The 20767-nt window shown below is 34.3% G+C and overlaps 1 protein-coding gene across 4 annotated transcripts; it reads left to right on the forward strand.

Moving 5' to 3' along the window:
* Positions 1 to 1141: 1141 nt before the first annotated feature.
* Positions 1142 to 14543, forward strand: LOC120087810 (U-box domain-containing protein 4). 4 transcript variants are annotated; one of them, XM_039044717.1, is made up of 8 exons: positions 1142 to 1445; positions 1552 to 1617; positions 1704 to 1756; positions 2449 to 2539; positions 9055 to 9335; positions 10953 to 11069; positions 11295 to 13361; positions 14159 to 14543. In XM_039044717.1, the coding sequence occupies exons 5-8, from the start codon at positions 9060 to 9062 to the stop codon at positions 14216 to 14218; spliced, it is 2520 nt and encodes an 839-aa protein (XP_038900645.1). In that variant the 5' UTR covers positions 1142 to 1445; positions 1552 to 1617; positions 1704 to 1756; positions 2449 to 2539; positions 9055 to 9059; the 3' UTR covers positions 14219 to 14543. The 4 variants fall into 4 exon arrangements, with proteins under 4 accessions (XP_038900645.1, XP_038900643.1, XP_038900647.1 ...); XM_039044715.1 differs by having other exon boundaries at positions 1142 to 1434; XM_039044719.1 differs by lacking the exon at positions 1704 to 1756.
* The last annotated feature ends 6224 nt before the right edge of the window (positions 14544 to 20767 follow it).

A 20767-nucleotide genomic window follows, 5' to 3' on the forward strand; every position in this document is an offset into this window, starting at 1 on the left:
TTTGTATTCACGTAACAAGATTGATACTTTTACTTTAAGAATTCTCCAAGACTTTGGTTTACAACAAAATAAGCTTGTGAGTTACATCTAATGCTACAAAAAAACTAAATAACATTTAATACTTCTGTTAAGCAAAATCCAAACAATAATATTAATATTCTTGGGGCTTTTCGACTTGGGCATCAAAGAAGAAGAAGCCAAGTGATTTGAGAGAGATTTAATCGAGAAAGAACCTGAAGCTTCAAGTGTCCAAATGCAAACATCCTCACACAAAGATAGTGAAAATAACGACAGGCAAGAAGAAAGCAACTGAAAATCAACTACCACTTCATCGTTCAAATCACACCATATAGAGAGTCCATGAAGAGGTTGATGAATCCCAAAAAGAAATAATAACCACGTTTGTTATAGTGGAGATATTAAAAAGCATTGTAAACTTGGATTTTAAATGAGATAATCAAACCACAGATCCAACAAAAAAGAAACTCAGTTTTCATTTTCAATTTTGAATTGCGCAAGAGTTTCCACATTTTTTCCAAGATTTTGAGATGCTAACCCGAGGAATACGAAGACTAGAGTGACCATTTCCACTAGTGTGCCATGGCCAAGTGAATTTATTCGAACCATGAATACTTACAATGACCTTTGTCCATAAAGAGTGAAAACTCATGTAGAAATTTCCATCCACATGTGACAAGCAAGATCACATTTATGTGATTAAAAATACTAATATCAATACCTCCATGAACTGTGAAACGATTTGTTTTTTTGCTAGTTGTTGTTCCTCAAAAGAAATTACGTTCAAAATATTTTAATTTTATAATGCTCTGTGTTGTTTTGTGTGGTTAATTTTCATAATTTGAAGTTTTATTTAAATTTAATCTTGATCGTGTAATTTGGATTAAATCATTTTTGGGGCTATTTTGAGAAGTTAAATGGTTTAATTTGTGTCGATAGGTTTAATTTGGGTAAGTGTGAGCTGAAGAGGAGTGGCAAAGAATGACTTTTAACTGGTCAAAGGTAGAGTTTGACCGAGATGATTTTTATTAAAAAAGTCAGCTGCAGGTTTTTTTTTTTTTTTTTTTTTTTTTTTTTTTTTTTATAATAATTTTATTTTAAAAGCGCCGCAGCCTTCCCATCTATCTTCTTTCTCTCTCTACTTCACGCGCTGAACCCCCTCGTTTTCGTTTTCTTCTTCACGCCAAGCCGGCCAAGACCCACCTCCGAGCTTCCACTTCCGCCGCCGCTCACTTCGTCCGCCTTAACGCCGCCGTCTTCCTCAGCTTGGCGCCGATCGCGGCCGGTGGGAGGGTTGGGAGTTTGGTTTTCTCTCTCTCTTTTAATCTGTGCTCTCTCTTTCAAGATCAGCGCCGCCGCTCGTGGTACCCCGCCGCCATTGGGTGTCACCGAGCTGTCGGTCAGCGTTCAGTTGGAGTAAGTTTCTGGTGATCTACGAGTACTTTGGTGATCTATGAGTACTTTCGATCTGATCTTGATTTTTGGTGGTATGGTTTGACTTATAATAATTTACCCATGATGTTTCGAGGTTAGATTCGGAGTTTGGTGGAGATTATAGCGGCTGTACAGCAGATTGAAAGACGTTTGAGTGACATTTCGGTAAGTGTTAAGGCCTTATAGTCCCTTGATGTGTTATTGGTTGCTGTAGCTGGGGTATTGGCTTTTAATCTTCGCGTTTGGCTTAGGTTTGAACCTTATTTCGGTGGAGATTGGGTGTTTTGGATCGAAGACTTTTTGGGTAAGTATTTAAACACTTTCAAAGTGACTTTACCCGTTGGATTTTGGGTCTTAATCATGGATTTAAGTTGTTTATTTATGTTGGAGGTTGGGATTAATCTTAATGTTTTGTTAGGGTTTCGACGTTTGGTTTCCACAAGTCAAAGAGAATTTACCTCGATGGTTTTTGGTTTCAAATTGAGTTAAGTGGTCAATTGATGATCGATTTAGAACCGTTGATTATGCGTATAATAACATTGTATGCCGAATTGTGTTGATATGTTATCTTATTGCGATACTGTATGTATCTTTGATAATTGTTCGTCAGCATGTCATGAAAACTGACAATCTGTGTGACGGGTTTGTGTGACACGAGTGTACAAGCTTTGTGTGGGTTATGGGATATGTACACCGTATCTGTGTGATATGTCTGAGTGATGCGGGCATCATATCTCATGAAATATTAACTGCTATGAGTTATGTACACTGTATCTGTGTGATATGTTTGAGTGACACAAGTGTCATGTCTTATGAAATATTATATGCTAACGGTTATGTGCACCGTATCTATGTGATGTGTCTATGTGATGCGGGTGTTATAACGTATTCTTGTATCCACGCCATATGCATTCGAATGTGTGCATGGTGACCTCACTAGGGGTTACTTACGATATTTTTGTAATACTCAAAATTTTCACTTTGTTTGTCACCCAGGCAAAGGCAAGGGCAAGGGCGTTCGAGGTGGTTGACAGGATATTGCCATAGCCATGGGAACAGATTAGTCATGAGCTTCTGCATCATTGTGGTGTGTTTTTTTTTTTTTTTTTTTTTTTTTTTTTTTTTGGTTAATTAGGCATTAGTGAATTTCTGTGATTATTTATCAAACATTGTTAAATTTTATGTTTTCCGAAACCTTGGATGCATAGTAACACCCAAGGTTTGTTCTATGGAAAGTTGGGTTATTACAAATTCCAAGCCGACCAAAGAAGACATGGGGAAAATAGACATAATAGATTTGGGAGATTGGCCAACACCGGCTTACATAATGCAAGGTGACCTCCCCTTGAGAGTGCGAACCTTTTCCATCTATTGATTTGCTTCTGGAACTTATCAATAATAGGCTGCTAGAAGCCTAGAAGGTGGTTCTTTTAGGATAACCCCCAAGGAGAAGCCTGAGGTAATGAAAAGGCAAGACCTCCACCTAACAATTAAGTGTTGCAGAATATGTTGAAGCTTAGATTCATCCACATTGAGCCGAATAATACTGATTTTTCCCATTTTATCTTTTTCCCTGAGCACCACTAAATAATCAATAGTTTTCAAAAGAGCTTCAAACGTTTGATCATCATACTTACAGAATGCCAATGTATTGTCAACAAATTGTGATAGGGGCACATGGACTTTGTTTCTGCCAACCACAAAGCCTCCATAAAGTCCTTGAGAACGAGCATTTTTTATCAAGACCGTGAAGCATCCACTGATCAACAAAAATAAGAAAGGGGAAAATGGATCCCGTGGTGAAACTGTCTGGCCTGGGGCTTTGTTTTTGCCAAGTAACTTTTCTCCTATCCAAATTTCTTCAACTGTAAAGGGTTTAATAAGCTTGGAGTCTTGTGAAGCAGAAGTTGTATTCTTCAGCTGAAGAATCCAATCTTTTGGTGTCCAATGAAGACTTCAAATTAGCAATAGTCCAATAGAATAAAGGGAAGAGAAGGACATACTGTGGGCTTAAGTGGAGATCCAAGTATCATCCCAAAATTTAATCTTCCTTCATTTCGAAGCTCATATTGGATACTATTCTTAATGAAGGGTTGAATGCTTTTGGTGGTAACCCCCTTCTTGATCTCCTTTTTCCACTTGAATTTTCTGAGTGATTTTGTTTCCCAACAAACTGTCGTTTCTTTGAGAAGAAGTGGAAGAATATTGAAAGGCCAAGAACGAGCCAGAAAAGACGGACCAACAAGATTAAGGAGCCTACCAAAATGTAACAAAGAAAAAAAGGACCAAGCTGAAAAGAAAGGGCTGCAATTTTGTGAGTGATTCAATTGAGCTTTTCCAACTGGCGACACACCCTTTTCTAGGAGAGAGGCTCTTTCTACCTTAAGCTATCCTTTCTGATCTTCCACTTTCTTCTATGTTTCTCATCATTATGATTATTGTGAGGAAGGTAGGGAGACGGGAAAGAACATAAAGGGTTTTGGGAGATGCCAACTTTAGATGGTCACAAGTCACTTGGTTAGAAGGGAATACTGTCTGGCCTATTGATAATAGTGGGTTGAGTATTGGGAATGTGAGGACCTCAGGAACAGGAACAAAGGTTTGTGGCTGTGGATTTTTTTTTTGGTTGCAAGAGGATACTTGGGGAACCAGTCATAGCTACCAAATATTCCTTCTGAGATAGGGGCTTATATTTTCTGGAGATTATTTCCTTACAGAAATAATTTGAGGAGTTAAATTAGAAGTCCTCAAAACATCGCTAAAGCTACTTGGAAAGAAGAGCCATACTCCTCAGTCCTCTCTCTACTGCACCCAGTACTAAGATGTCCTTGATCTTCAAGAGGAGGATCAAAATTCCAATTAACTAGATGGTGGCCTCCTCCTTGTTAATATTCTGAAGTATGGTTCCAGTTTTGAGGGGGCTTGTAAACACCTGTGGAGAAGCTCCAAAGGAGGTGACCTTCCTGGTGTTGGCGGTGACCTTCCTGGTGTTGTGGACCCAGTATGTTCGTGATCTTTGCTTGAAAGAGGAGGAAGATATAAATCATTGATTTTTAACTCAAACAAGGTGAAGCAAGCACTCCTGTTAAAATTATTTGGATGTACTTCATTTGTTCATATATATCCTCGGCACTGTAATAAACTTAATGCTTGATCCATTAAATTCATATTTCTTGGATACTCACCAAACAAGAAAGGATACAAATGTTATCATCCTCCAACTTACCAAATCTTTCTTACCATGGATGTCATGTCACCTTTTGTGAAAGTCAACTGTATTTCCTCAACTCTATGATTCAAGGGGTACATTATGACCTAGAACCACATAATTGGAACTACATTCCTTACTCTCATTTAAGGCCATTCTCCGAAGTTCTTATTTACTCCTTTTTGAGCCAACTCCCGTATCTATCTTTGAATTGCCAGAAATCTGATATGTCTGATCGAATGAAACATGTTGAGATAGATCGTCACCTCATCAGTGAAAAGATTGAGACAAATACTATTGATTTGAGATATGTGCCTCCTTAACAGCAAGTTGTTAACATATTGACTAAGGCTTTGCATGGGACCAATCTTGGTGGATTAATTTCCAAGCTTGGAATGATTTAGCATATACCATCCAACTTTCGGAGGAGTGTAGAAAATCAAGCTTGCCAAGATTATTTAGTGGTATATTTTATAATATTACCTTTCCATGTAGGTTTAGAATCTTTAGATTGATTGCTTAATTCTAGCGACTTTGATTAAGAAACCTTTTATATACATTTGAGGATTCCTCACCACTGTATCAATTGAAAAAACTGTTAGGAACCAAGGTAGTATGGGATGCCTTTGTCCCACATTGGTTAGAATGGGATGACTAATGTGGTACTTAAGTGGCTTGGCTCTCCCATCCCAATAACTAGCTTTTGGGGTGTGGTTCTCCAAGGTGCTTAAGTTCCTACCAAAAACCTTTTCCTACGCCAAGCTTCATGCATCACTCCTGAGGATGTCATAGACTGTCCACATTTTTAGAGATGCACTTTGGGGCGGAAAAGTTGATAAGTGAATGTGTGTGTATGTGTGTGTTGTGGGGTAGGAGAATGACCATCTTGTCCTGAGGGAGGGAGAGAGAAAATCAGTTGGTGGCTTTTTCTAGCACGTTTATACATTTCTAGGTGCTTGTCTTCTTAGTTAGGCTGTTTTGGCTTTTAAAGCTTTATGGACTCCACAACTATGAATAGTAGGATGTTCTTATTTGATATTTATATTGGTTACATCGGATGACTGGAATTGTGAAGATGCATCAAAGCCACTTTGGAGTTACGTGATCAAACATAAAAAATTAAGTGACCAAACAGTATGAACTTTTGACTTAGCATCTTGTATTCCTTTTTTTAAAAAAAGTTGTCTCCAGCCTGTCCATGTCTTGATTTTTAATATTGATGCATCACTATGCTATATCGTATCATATATGTATCCACATTTATGTTTGTTTTCTCATAACCCTTGTCAATATAGATTGGAATTTTATTTTATTTTTTAGTTTGAAGAGGAAGAATTAGAAACTAGATTGAAAACAACTACCAACAAGCCCTTTGTTCATATCGGATGGTTGGCCTCCTATCAAATATGAGCAAGCATGCTATGATGGTTGACGAAAGGGAAAACCTGGTTAGTTCAATGAGAAGGTTGTTAGCTTGGAATATACGGGTTGGACCAATGTAATTAAAGGGGTGTCTGGGGTGAGGAGATGAGATGAGATGAGTTGTGATATGAACTCAACTCATTGTTTGGGAGGCCAACTTCGTATGTCATCGACATTTTATACTATGTCCACCAACAGTGCATATAGCTCTCATCATCATTGATGCCTCGTTGCTCAACTCCGGCAACCACCTCCAACGACCAACTTTGGCGGCCACCTTCAATGGCCAACTCCGACAGCCAACTCCGGTTATCATCGCCTGCAGCCAACTCCAATAACATCCACACCATTGTTGACAGCCAACTTTGGTGGCCACTCCACCAACCCTGACGACCATTATTTAAAATTATGACTACTACAAATTGGGCTTTGTCACGAGTTTTTTGGTTTGTTAACGTTCGTGAAATAAAACAATCAATAAAACCTTAATTTAAAGCTTAAAAGTAACAATTAATTTAAAATACATATTAAACAACAAGAAATGTTTATATTTAAGTTGATGCACAAAATTGTCAATAAAAACACATTTGTTGACACAAAAGTACGTTTGTCAAAATGTTGAATTTCCAGTTTTTATTTTTATTTTAGTTCATAGTATTTTTATAGTTGTTCTTTATAGTAATTTAACATTAATAAAATCACTGATATCATCAAACAAACTTGTATGTAAAAACACGTTGAGAAAACATTGTAAGACACTTGAGTGTTTTTATTTTAAAAAGTTGTTATCAAAAGTGTTAAAATAAAAATGACTTACCTAGAAACGTCACATGTACAAATTTGTAAAATGATTGTTTAAATTAAAAAAAAAAATTGAAATGCATGATCCAAAAGTAAACCCTAAACCCCATTTCTCAAAACTTCCAACAATACTTGTGTGCTTAAAAGCAATAAAATAAAGTGCAATCTATAGGTTATTAAAAAAATATGTAGAATTTGGATAAAAAAGTTTCCAAACAAAAGTAATCATAAAAATAGATTATTTATGTTAAAAAAAACTACACCAGATACCCTTGACATATGAACTCAGCAACCTAAATACTAAAAACACAGACATATGAACTCCACTGACATATAAACTCCACAGACATGAACTCTAGATATATGAACTCAACTCAACGCGTCAGATAATCCCTAAGTGTAGGTTGAATGAGTATGCACACATGAGGATGGGGAATTTTGGGAGTCTTTTGGTAGAGGGAGGGGTCTGTTCTTATCTATATTGCTTTAGGGTACTTAATAAAAATATTGGACAGTTGCTTATATGGAAATTTAGTCCAAAATAATAATAAATCTAGCACGAGCTTAAATATAAAAAAAATTAAAACTTACAAATATGACAAATTTAAACTCAACCCAAATAAAAATGTTGAAAAGTTTCAACGTATCTTGATGTGTACATCCACCAATGATTGGCATTTACCAGTGTAAGCATCAATCATTATTTGACTACGATTTTACAATTAGGGAAAATCAACAATAGACATAAATCATAGATGACTTCGTCTCTGTAAATCATTGATTTAAGTTATCTTGAAAACAAATGCGGTAGAATACAAATTGATCTTTGTATCTCGGAGCACTACTCTCTTTCCATTCAATTAATGAAAAATTTTGTACCCCTCCCTCCTTGCACATTCATTTTTAGCTTAGATTAGGGTTAGCTTTGTTATTCTGATAGATAACTTGCCATCTTTTTAGCTTGTCTTCAATCAAGAATGTTTTGGTGACTAATGTTTCCGCTCATTTTGCCCCCACTTTGGGGTTTTTTCGATTGTCATCTGATAGGGAAACAAGGGATATTGTTACCCTTTTCTCTTTATTGGGGGATTTCAATATTCTGATGGGAGAAGGGACTTCTGTGTGTAGTTCCCTAATAATTTGGAGTCTTTTTTTGTTATTTCTTTTTTCTTTGTCTAGTCGACCCTTCTCCCTTAAGAGGTTCAATTCATGCTTCAATGTGGAGGATGAAAATCCCTAAGAAAGTTAAGTTCTTTATTTGGCAAGTTTTCCCTGCTTAGACAGGGTGTCAAGGAGGTGTCAAGGAGGATGGCTTTCTTGATTGGGACGTGGTGCTGTATCCGTTCTAGGAAAGCTGCAGAGTGATCATTTTCTTGGGAGTTGTGATTTTGCATATACTATGTGGACTTGTTTCTTTGATGGGTTCGGATTTTTTAGCTAGACAATGTGACTTTAGAGAGATGATCGAGCAGTTCCTTGAAGAGTGAGAAAGGAAAGTTCTTGTGGCAAGCGGAAGTGTGTGCTATTTTGTGGGGTCTTGTCTTTTGGGGTGAGAGGAACAATAAAGCCTTTAGAGGGCTTGAGAGCAAATACATTATGATGTTTGGTCCTTGCTAAGTTCAATGTTTCTTTATGGACTTCGGTTTTGAAGCTCTTTTGTAATTATTTGCTTAGTTTTGCCTTCCTTTTTCTTGCAGTTTTCAAATCCATATCTTTCTATTGAACTTCTATATTTATTTCTTTAATTTTTTTTATTGCATACTTTTAATCATTATTAGATGGTGAATTATGAAGAATAACTTTTACCCAGTTGGGAATAAAAGATTGTCTTGCAATGGAACCCGAGTGTGTTTAGTAATATAGAAGAGCAATAGCTGCTATATGTTTATTTACTAGAGAAGCTCTCTACACATAGGTTTGGTTCTTTGATTTGATTTCATTATAGCTCTCTTTTAAAGGACTCTCAACTTTTAAACCCTAGAAATGAATTTTCTTTTGGAAGCAGTTCATCTTTATTTATTTATTATTATTATTTTCTGTAGATTTCTAATATATGCTTCGTTTCTATTTAGTATTTTTGTGATTTGGCTATTATTTGCCATCCTTTCCCCCCCTCCCTTTATATATGCATTCCCTCTCTTTCATCTTGATTGAGTATGATATTGACGCAGGTGCAATGGGGGTATCGTTACTTAAACTGCTTCTTAGACATATATCATCATTTCTTCAACTTTCATCATCTGACTACATAAATTTACAACCAACTCTGAAGTACTACCAGAAAATAGAAGGGGTCTTGAAACTATTGAGACCAATACTGAATGCTGTTGTTGATTCAGATATAGCTTCTGATAAAGAGCTTACTCAGGCATTTGAAGAACTTGATCACTCAGTGGATGAACTAAGGGTGCTCTTTGAAAATTGGCAACCGTTGTCGAGTAAAGCCTACTTTGTAAGTTATACATTATCCTTATTTTTCTTTTTTTGATGAATACCTCAACTTTATTATTATTATTATTATTATTTTCCTAAAGAGTAAGTTTATCTCTCTCATCAACTAAGCCACTCTACTGACTGGGAGCATTTAAAAATGGAAATTCTAAGGTTTAGGCCCTATTGATTTTATTTTGAGTACCTATTTTTGAAAAAGCAGTCTTGTCTTGTAACTTGTATTCTTTTTCCCATGATTAACCATTTTTTTTTAATTATTGAAAATTTTGCTTGTTTTCTTACAAATTCTTTACTATGATTTTCATCTTTCCTATTTAAACATTTGATTTCTTATCCAAATTCATAAAACAAAAATATGTTTTCAAAACCTACTCTTTTTTTTTTAGTTTTCAAAATTTGGCTTGACTTTTATATAAAACTCCTAAAAAGTACATAACAAAAGAAAGAAATCAATAGGTGAAAGTAGTGTTTATAAGTTCAATTTTTTTTTTAAAAAAGTAAATAGTTATCGAGCGGGGCTTTAACAATAAGGTTTTATTGAGGCCAAATATCATTGAATCCAGCAGCTTTCAAAATACCAAAACGCTTCTAGAGTCAAATAGTAGCAGCTAGCAATATGATGTTTTCATGTGACTTTAACGATCTAAGCCCGAAGATATTGGTAAAGGAGAGAGAAAATTGTAGAGTTTTGATATCATACTCGTGTTACTAGTCTAGAAATGCACACCTTAAATGGCTTGTGGGCTTCTAGTTTCAGAGATAAGAGTTTGGTTGCTGTGGAAATATCCTTAATAGAGTAGTATTTTGCAAATTGGATAGAACTCTTGAAGAAGATTTTGAAGTGGGCTGGGACTTGTGAGAGAGAGTTCCTTGCTTGTAAGTGATTCATTGAAGGATTCATCCGTTTGACTGAGTAGATTTGCGCTGTCAGGTTGTTGTAGGCTGTCTAAATAATGAGTGAAGTGCGTTGTCGTATTCATTCCTTTAAGAATGGTCAACTTAGGTATGATGAGAGCAAAGATTTCCTCGATAGGATTGGATGAAAACTTGGCTTGAACCATCACACGGAGATCAAACAGTTCTTTTATGTGTGTTGTTTGGTCAACTCAACCAGGCGAATGGGTGAGATGGCCCATACTTTTGTCATAAACTTGTTATTTGGTTTTGACATTTAATATCAATTTCTAAAACTAAAAGACAAACAAAAATAGTAGTTTTTTTTTGTTACTACAAACAAAAGTAGTGCAAATCACCTTTTTTACCAATTTAAAAAATTGAAAGCAAAATGGTTATCAAGTACACTTATTCATATTAATCCAAAAGATTTTTATTCTTGACGGTACATTTTGAAGCATTACCATGGCTTTGTCAGTTTTGCACCTCCTTGGACTATTATATGGTTTGACATCATGCTCACAAATAGGAACATGGGTTGCTGATTCCGAGCCCTTTTTTTTTTTGTAGTTCAACTCCCTTTTGTAGGCTTTTTTTTGTATTTTTCAATTTTTTCCTCAATAGTAGTATGGCTATTCTTTAAAAAAAAATAATTATTCGTTGGCATCTTTTCACTAATCTGTCTGTCTCCCTTTCTCCTTCCCTTTTCGGTGTATGATCCAAGGTATTGCAAAGTGAAGCATTGATATTGAAGATTGGGAAATTTAGCTTGGATATAGTCCAGCTTCTTCAGTCTTCAAATGAAAATCTTCTGGAGGAATTGAGTTCAACATCTCTCGAGGTAACAACTGATTTAAGATTTATGGTTTCAACTTTTTTTCCATGATATTGATAGAGCTTTTTCATTCACCATTTTCCCCTTGCGTTTTACAATGGAGTATAAATGTTGTGAAGGTGAAAATCAACAAACGGACAACCTCTATTTTTCCTCTTTTCTGTTGGATTTATGTTTTAGGTGTAATACTGAGCATCAATGACAAATAATTTGCATGACTAATTATTACAGCACTGTGTCCAAAAAATTAAGCATATTGGAAAGGAGGAAATATCTTCCGTTATTAAAGATGCCATAAGGAATCAAGTAGATGGTATTGCTCCCAGCTCAGATGTTTTGGTGAAACTTGCGGATTCCCTAAGCTTGAGATCAAATCAGGAGATCTTAATTGAGGCTGTGGCCCTTGAAAAGTTGAAAGAGAGTGCAGAACAAGCTGAAAATACTGGAGAAGCCGAGGACATTGATCAAATGATTGCTCTAGTAACCCGTATGCATGAACGACTTATTATGATAAAGCAGTCCCAAAGTTCTAGTCCTGTACCAATACCTGCTGATTTCTGCTGTCCTCTTTCTCTCGAATTAATGACAGATCCAGTTATTGTAGCATCAGGGCAGACCTATGAGCGTGTATTTATTAAAAATTGGATTGATCAAGGGCTCAATGTTTGCCCGAAGACTAGACAGACATTGGTTCACACGAATCTTATACCTAATTACACTGTTAAGGCTCTGATTGCAAACTGGTGTGACACAAACAACGTGAAATTGTCTGATCCCTCAAAGTCAGTGAACTTAAACCAACTTTCGCCCCTCCTGGTTGGGAGCTTTGAGTCTGATACCCACCGAGAACCCCTTTTTCCTCATTCTCCTGGCTACCAACCGATGTCTCCTCAGTCAACCAGGTCTGCAGGTTCAGGAAAGAACTTGAACTCACTTGTTGGAACCCATCGAGATGGAAGTTCTTTGCTCTCCCACTCTCTCTCTGACGATTCCTTGTCAAATAATGCTGGAGATGAACGAGGGATTGATGTTAGTAGACTATTGCTTTCAAGTTCAGAAGATCAAATGGCCAAATTGGAAGAAAATGGTTGCGATTCAGTTGCTAAACCATCTACGTCACCATCTGGAACCAATGTTCCAAATACCAGTGGTGAGGACGAAGCACCTCATAGTCATAACAGGACTTCCTCCACCTCTAGTGCTGTCTCAAATGCTAATCACTCTCGAGGAACTTCAGGGGAGGCCAACGAAGCTACACATTTGTCAACGAATCTGACAGGTTATGGCAGTGATGCTGCTGGTGAGAGTAAATCAGAGCCCTCGGCTTCTGCTACCTTGACTACCAACCACAGAGAACCAGAGCGAGAGCATCCACCCAGACTATCTGACCCAAGGTCTCGAGGTAATACGATGTGGCTCCGGCCATCAGAGAGGTTTGCCTCTAGAATAATTACATCATCTGCTAATGAGACAAGGCCGGATCTTTCTGCTATTGAAGCACAAGTTCAGAAGGTGGTAGAGGAATTAAAAAGCAGTTCACTTGACACTTTAAGAGGTGCTACAGCTGAATTGCGGCTGCTGGCCAAACATAATATGGATAACCGGATAGTGATTGCTCAATGTGGGGCCATTGAATATTTGGTTGATTTGCTCCTCTCTGCAGACTCGAAGATTCAGGAGAATGCTGTGACAGCACTTCTAAACTTATCCATCAATGATAATAACAAAACCGCCATAGCCCAGGCTAATTCCATTGAACCTTTGATTCATGTTCTTAAAACTGGGAGCCCAGAAGCAAAGGAGAACTCAGCAGCAACTCTTTTTAGCCTCTCAGTGATTGAAGAGAACAAGGTCAAAATTGGAAGGTCTGGAGCAATAGGACCTCTGGTTGAATTATTGGGCAACGGAACTCCGAGGGGGAAAAAGGATGCAGCTACAGCTCTGTTTAATTTGTCAATATTCCATGAGAACAAAGCTAGAATTGTACAAGCTGGAGCTGTGAGGCATCTTGTGGAGTTGATGGACCCAGCAGCAGGAATGGTTGACAAGGCTGTTGCTGTGTTGGCAAATCTTGCCACTATTCCCGAGGGTAGGTCTGCAATTGGCCAGGAAGGTGGAATTCCCGTTCTGGTTGAGGTCGTCGAGTTGGGTTCTGCGAGAGGAAAGGAAAATGCGGCAGCAGCATTGTTGCAGCTTTGCACAACAAGCAATAGACATTGCAGTATGGTGCTCCAAGAAGGAGCCGTGCCACCATTAGTGGCATTGTCTCAATCTGGCACCGCTAGAGCCAAAGAAAAGGTACATCACATCTGTCCTTATTGCTTAGTCTTCTGTTTGATATCCTATGAAATTATCAGTTAGTCTTGAACTTTCAAGGCTATATACATTTAATCACGTTATTTTAAAAAGATTCTCATGGACTTACAAGGGCCCATTTGGTAACTTTTTAATTTTTAGTTTTTGAAAACTAAGTTTATTTACTCTCAATTATTCTCTAGTGTCTTACAATGGTTTCCATCTTTCTCAAGTAAAAAAGTCAAATTCTTAGTCAAATTCCAAAAGCAAAAACAAGTTCTTAAGAACTTTTTTTAATTTTCAAAATTTGACTTGGTTTTTAAAAACATTGGTAAAAAGTAAATAATAAAATAAGAAATTTAGAGGTGGGATCGATGTTTAGGCTTAATTTTCAGAAACTAAAAACCAAAAATCAAATGGTTACCAAATAGGACCTAAACTTTCAAATTTTTGTTTTATATTTAGCTATTTCCTATACTTCTGAACTTTCAAGAAGTTCTCAAGAAGATTTCATTATGTGCTCTATAGATCCTTTGCTATCAATGCTATTAGTTTAGCGTTTACCTGGCATGTTGACTGTATTATTTAAGGATTATCTAGTAGGGCCATTGTGGACCAATTCGAGCATTTTGTAGCGCAAGCATTAAACTTGTTAACAGAGTAAATGGCAGGACCTCCTTGAAACAATAGTAAAGGCTTAGGGGCGGATTAGAATCTTTTTAGAGGGTAGGGATTACATAAGAAATGATTAGTGAATTATTAGAAACCTTTTTCAGACCTAACTATATGGCTAATCACAGGCCCAAGCACTTCTAAGCCATTTCAGAAGCCAGAGACATGGGAATTCAGGAAGAGGGTAAATTCTTTTATCTGAAAATCTTAAATGCCATCTGAGGTTCTTTGAAGAGGAGATGTATGAGAATTTCATGTACATCTAATGTAACAAATAATGCATGTGAAGGTTTTTCTCGTTCCTTGATTTTTTGCACTGTTCGTTTCCCAAAAGTTGGAAGGCAGAGTGAAACATTGAAAAAGGAAAAAAAAGTTTACTTAAGATTGGATTAGGTTCTGTAAAATATTCCATTCTAGTTTGTGAATCGATTATTATTTGTAAGTCTGATCTTTAACTTCTTTCTTGGAAAAAAAAAAGTTAATATGATGTATATACTTTTGTATTTTGTCTGACCTCCTCTTTTGGTTGTTTTCTTCTTACTTCTTCGAATGGAAATATTTCATATCAATCCCCCTCTACACACTAGGATCTACGAGCAATGCACTTCGAACATCTTCTTATAGGTTGGGCATTTTGAGGGCTTCTTTTGTGGCCTTGTTTTTCGTATGCCTTTATATTTTGTTTCATTTCTCTCCATAAAGTTCGGTTTCTTATTCTTGTTCTTATTTTTTTTGAAAAAGTAATCTGCTTGTAGGTTGTGATCAGTATTGTTACGTGTAAATCTCTTACTACATACATGACGTTTAGAACTTTTAACATTTAATGTCTGTCGTGCAGGAGTTGCATGTTATTCTCATGTTCATTTATATGAACTTGCTTCAAGAAGTCTATTTATAAAGTTTCATATGTTTATTAATTATTATCCTTTCTCAGGTCTGCCAATGATATTGTCTAATGAGACTTGAACCATAATGTTGTCATTGCATCCTATTTCATGTTTCATGTTTTTGAGGTATTGATTTTTAACTTAGGTACAATTTAGTTTTAAATACTATGTATTTTGAGTTTTGTTCTATTGGCTCGAAATCTTAAAATTAGTTTATGCAATTAGTTTATCATTGATTGTTTCTAGAAAAAAGATTGGTTTTCATTGTCACTCTGTTTATAATTGTGAAATTATATTCACACTATATTTTATAGCATGTAATTGTTATTATTAGTTTAATAATTTTGATTTAAAAAAATTAACTTTAAAGGACCAAATTTATGATTTATCCAGAGTAGAAATGGAGTCCAAAGTAGGATCAAGATGGTTCAACCTAAAATATATGTTATTTAAAATGAAATGGGTCCAAAGTAGGATTAATGAACCTAAAATGTGTTATTTAAAATTTTGGTTAAAATCTATATTTCGAACTTATTAGGTAATAAACTTTTAATGTCTATTTTTAGTGGTTTTAAAATGTTATGTACTAGTCCTTGCAGGTTTAAACATCAAATGAAAATTAGACTCAAAATAGGCATTTTCTTAAATAATAATAATAATAATAATAATAATAATAATAATATGAAAGCACTTATTGTAATATAACCATTCTATAACAAACCACATAATAATTTGGGAAATTGTTAGAAATACACCTTTTAAGTTTTTATATTACAAAACTAGCATTCCTTTTGGGTCTTTCTTGGCACATCTAAAAGAGATTATATTGAGATTTTAGTAATTTTTCTAAAATATTTTATGCTTCCTAAATCTTATACTAATTCTGAGATATTTTCAAATTTTCTCTAATTTCAATTATTTTTACTAAACACTATATCAAAATGTTATGTAAATTTTAAAATACTTAGCCTAATTTTTAATTTCCAAATCAGTTTACCAATTATTCAAATGAATCTTTTTTAGATGGATCTTAGATGATTGATTTTGATTTATAAATTTTTGAAAAGATTATTTTTTATAAAAAAGATAAAATATGAAAAATATAAAAATATTTAGTATGAATCTCGAGCAGATTAATATCGAGATAGGTGAATTCTCAGGTAGATTAATATTGAGATTTTATATATTTTTCATGTTTTATTTTTTTTGCAAAATTTAATCTGTCCCATAATTTAAAAATCAAAACGGAATCATTCATTAGAAAAAATCTAATTGGTAAATTCATTTGAAAATTTAGAAATTGTGGAAACTGAAATTGGCTTAAAATTACATAAGAACTTAATCTAATATTTGGTAAAGATAACCGAATTTGAAGATAATTTGAAAATATATAAGATTTGGTATAAGATAGATTTGGATATATTAATTACTAGAATCTCGGCATTTAATCTTTCTAGATGTGCAAAAGGGTCAAAACAATGATAAGTTAGAAAAAAGTAAACTTTTTAACTAAATCTCGATCTCAATCTCGCCTGAGATCCATCAAGAAAAACTAATTTAATAACATTTTAGAAAACGTACTAGTTTTGAAAGATGAAAAGTTGAGAGTGTTATTTTTGACTATTTCCGTAATAACTTCTTAAAACTATATCATCGAAACATATATGCTCTAAGTAAATAAATGAAATCATTCAAGCTCGATAAACATTAAAAAAGTAACTCAGATATTTTGAAATTAACAAAGGCTTGATACCAATTATAAGAGTGAAATCAAACAATAAAGGTATCAAAATGAAGTAATAAAATATCAAATAGATGCTTTAAAATCAAATAATAAACGTATCAAAGTGATTCATTGAATGTTACCGAAGAACTATTATAAGAAGTAAGACAAGGAAGAATAGATGGTCATTTAATTTAAGGTTTTATAGATGTTTAAGAATAAAATGTCTAGAATAAAATATTTAAAAATAAAAAATAACTGTGTTTGATTATGAATGGGAAATGTTATCGGAATTTTATGAAGAAATATTATGTTAGTATTTAATTTATGAAATTAAGCACGATAATCTTAAATATATTTAACATACTAATTAATTAAATAATAAATATAATTTAATATATTGATAAAAATGAACTAACTAAGAATTAATAATAATTTTAACTATAAGTTAAAAAGGGAAATTATTTCAAATGGTAAGACTGTTGAAAATATTTACATGATATAACAAAAATTTAGAACTATCAATAATAGACGCTGATAGACTTCTATCAGTGTCTATCAATGTCACTAATAGACACCGATAAAAGTCTATCAGTATCTATCAACGTCTACTATTGATAGTTCTAAAATTTTGCTATCTTTTGTAAATATTTTGATTCATTTTTCTATATTTAAAACCAGCCCAATTAAAAATAATCTTAATTTTAAATATTTGGAAATTTAGTACTTTATAATTAAAATTAAAGAATTCATATATTTAATAAATGTCATATTGAATAATATAAGAAAATATATTTTAATAAACAATATATTATATAAAAAGTGAAAAAATAGATAAAAATATCATATGTTGATGAAGAATATTACTAGAGAATACTAAAAAAAATGACATGTATTTGTAAAAAAAAAAAAAATAATTAAAAAAAGTTCTACAAATATGATAGGTTAATAACAAATGTAGTAATAAAAATTAATCATAATCGATAATCGATACTAGTCATATGTTCACAATGAATGATTAAATTAAAATTAGTCTCAATAAAATAATTGTATGATTATTAAAAAAAAACAAGGCGTAATCAATCATTATTATTTTAAAATGAATTTTTGTAGAAACTAAACTTAACTAATCCTAGTTTACTAGATATTGTTAATCAATAATTAATAATTTATGTAAATAAGTAATTATATTCATTTAATAAAATTTTTATTGTAAAAATAAATTATATAAATATTTTAATAGAATATTATCGATTTATTAAAAAATATTTATATTGATGATGTTAAATTAATATTAATTAATTAACTAACTAACTAACTATATTCAAAATGAAATTGATATATATTAAATATAGAAGAAGGGGGAAAAGAGAAAACCTACAATTTTGGAAGGGAAACAAAAACCCTTGTTTGTGGGGGAAAATAGGATGTCTGAGCTTATTTTGAAGCAAAGTGTAGAAAAATATGAAACAAACATGGGTTTTGGATGTTTGTGTCAATTCCCATCTTGAAAACCCCACCCGTGAGAGATTCTAGAAACTTTCACATTACATCTGTTGAAAATGACTTTTGGGTTTAGGCCTATAGGAAAAGTTAAGAGAGTGAGAAGTTTTGTCGCACATGGATAGGTTTAGAATTGCCTAGAGGGTATGAATACCAAGGTATTCTGGATGAAAATCCAAAGTGAGTTGGTGGTGGAAGTATAACCATTTCACCACATACGTGGATGTTATTGCCATTTGTTCGAGTGAGTTCAGGTAACCGTGCTTGCGTGAAAAAGAATTAAATTTTTATTACTTATCCTTTTATTTATAAATTTTTTTTATTTTATTTATAAATTAAATTTTTATTACTTAATCGTCCGAACCATTTGGTATTCTGACCATTGGAATTTATGTCCATTGGAGATTTTGGATTTTTTCCGTTGAGTTTCTAACTGTTGGTTTTCGTCCGTTAACGAACCTTTCTTTTTCGTTCGTTGGTGTTCTCCTCTCACACACTATATAATTTTGTTCAGATCTATGAGGGAGGACACAGAACTGAATTTCATTCCTTCCTCTCCACTTGATTTCTATTGTTCTGAGCAATCTTCTTATCAGTTCTAGTCCCTTTTCTGGCAACTACACGCCTGAATTTGGAGGCTGTGTTAACCTTGGGGAGCAACCGACATAAGTGATTAGCACCGAGGTCGTGCCGTATTTGCTTTTAGGACAGTGGTTCTTCCACGGCGCAACAAAATTCGTGACATCTATTTCAACAATTTGAAAGTAAACATCATAGATGTCGATCAAGAATAGTAAGGTTTTCCCTTATCTGTCCAAGCTTGAACCACTTGATGGAACAAATTATCGCCGTTGGTCTCAGAAATTATTGACTTTCTTCGAGCAGTTGGAGATTGATTACATCCTCACGACAGAAGTGCCTATCGAAAAGGTGAGCACTGTCTCTAATCCAGAATCTTCCGTCCAACCCATTGATGTTTCTGATCAATCAAAACAGTCCGCAATTGATCCTGATAAGTATGAGAAGGACAAAAAAACAGTCTGCGACCATCTAATGAATCATATGACAGATTCAATGTTCAATTTGTTCGTGGTCCAAAAATCATCAAAGATAATTTAGAGTACATTGGAGTCATGGTATGGAGAAGATGATACTGGTCGCAAAAAGTACATTTGTGGTAAATGGCTACAATTTCAAATGATGGATGATAATCCGGTAGTGGAGCAGATACACGAGTATGAAAAATTGGTGGCAAACGTTCTGGCCGAGGGCATGAAAATGTGTAAGATTCTACAAGCTAATGTGTTACTTGAGAAATTTTTCCCATCCTGTAGCAACTACAAAAATCATCTGAAACACTAAAAGAAGGATATGACATTCCAGGAGCTGATCAGTCACGTGCACACCAAAGAAGTCAATAAGCTAAAAGAGATCATTTCTGAAAACATAAATTCAGTTAATGCTAATGTGGTTGAATATTCTGTTGTTAACAAAGACAAGTCCAAAAATCATAAGAAACAATCTGGAAAGAATAATTCTTCTCAGAAGAGTGGACATCGTAAAACTACTGGTGGAAAGAATGAGAAGAAAAAATTGATTTACTATGTCTACGGGAAACCAAGACACAAATCCTATCAATGCAGTCAAAGGAAAGGAAGGTCAAATCAACAACCCACACCACAAGCTAATCTTGCCGAACAAGATGACGTAATTGCTACTGTTGTGGAAGCAAACTTGGTAGGAAACAAAATTGACTGGATATTTGACATCGAAGCTTCGGGACATTTCTGTTCAAACCGAGAGGTCTTCCATGACTACGAGAACACTGCTGACAGAGAATGTATGTTCATAGGTAACTCGGCCACAACAGGTGTGCTCGAAAAAGGGAAGGTTCTTTTAAAGTTAACCTCTGGAAGAACTTTATCCTTAAATAATGTATTGTATGTACCTTTCTTATGTAGGAACTTAGTATCTAGGAGTCTATTAAATCGGGCTGGGCTTAAGATTGTCCTAGAAGCTGACAAGGTTTTCTTGACAAAAAATGGAGACTTTGTTGGTAAGAGATATCTTGTTGATGGTCTTTTTGTACTGAATACTGTCTCTGTTTCAAATATGATGAATGCAAGTACTTCTAATTCTGCTTATATAGTTGAGTCTCTTGATACGTGGCATGATAGACTAGGTCATGTGAATATTGCATCAATTAAGAAACTTAAGGATTTAAAATTGATTAATGCATCTAAAACACATGAAACTAGTAAATATCCTGTTTGTATAGAAACAAAATTTGTCAAGAAACCTTTTAAACCTAATGTTGGAATGTATCAACAACAACAGAAGCAACAAGGATCAATAAGCATTCTAATTCATTAATTGTAGCAGTAACTAAAGCATGCTCATACAGTAACAAGTGGGTTTCAGGCCATACCTTTGTAGAACTTCTTCAAATCTTGATTCTCAGCTGCAAACTTCTTCAAATCTTGTTGTAGACCACTTCAAGATCTTTCCCACTATTCTCTTGGAGTTTTAGATTGAGTTGTGAGACTCAAAATAAGCTTGAATGAAGGGAAATTAGAGAAGAGTTCACTGTTACCACCACTTGAAGAACAACTTCTTTAAATTGA

Source organism: Benincasa hispida, chromosome 10 (assembly GCF_009727055.1).
Source record: "Benincasa hispida cultivar B227 chromosome 10, ASM972705v1, whole genome shotgun sequence".
Lineage (NCBI taxonomy): Eukaryota > Viridiplantae > Streptophyta > Magnoliopsida > Cucurbitales > Cucurbitaceae > Benincasa > Benincasa hispida.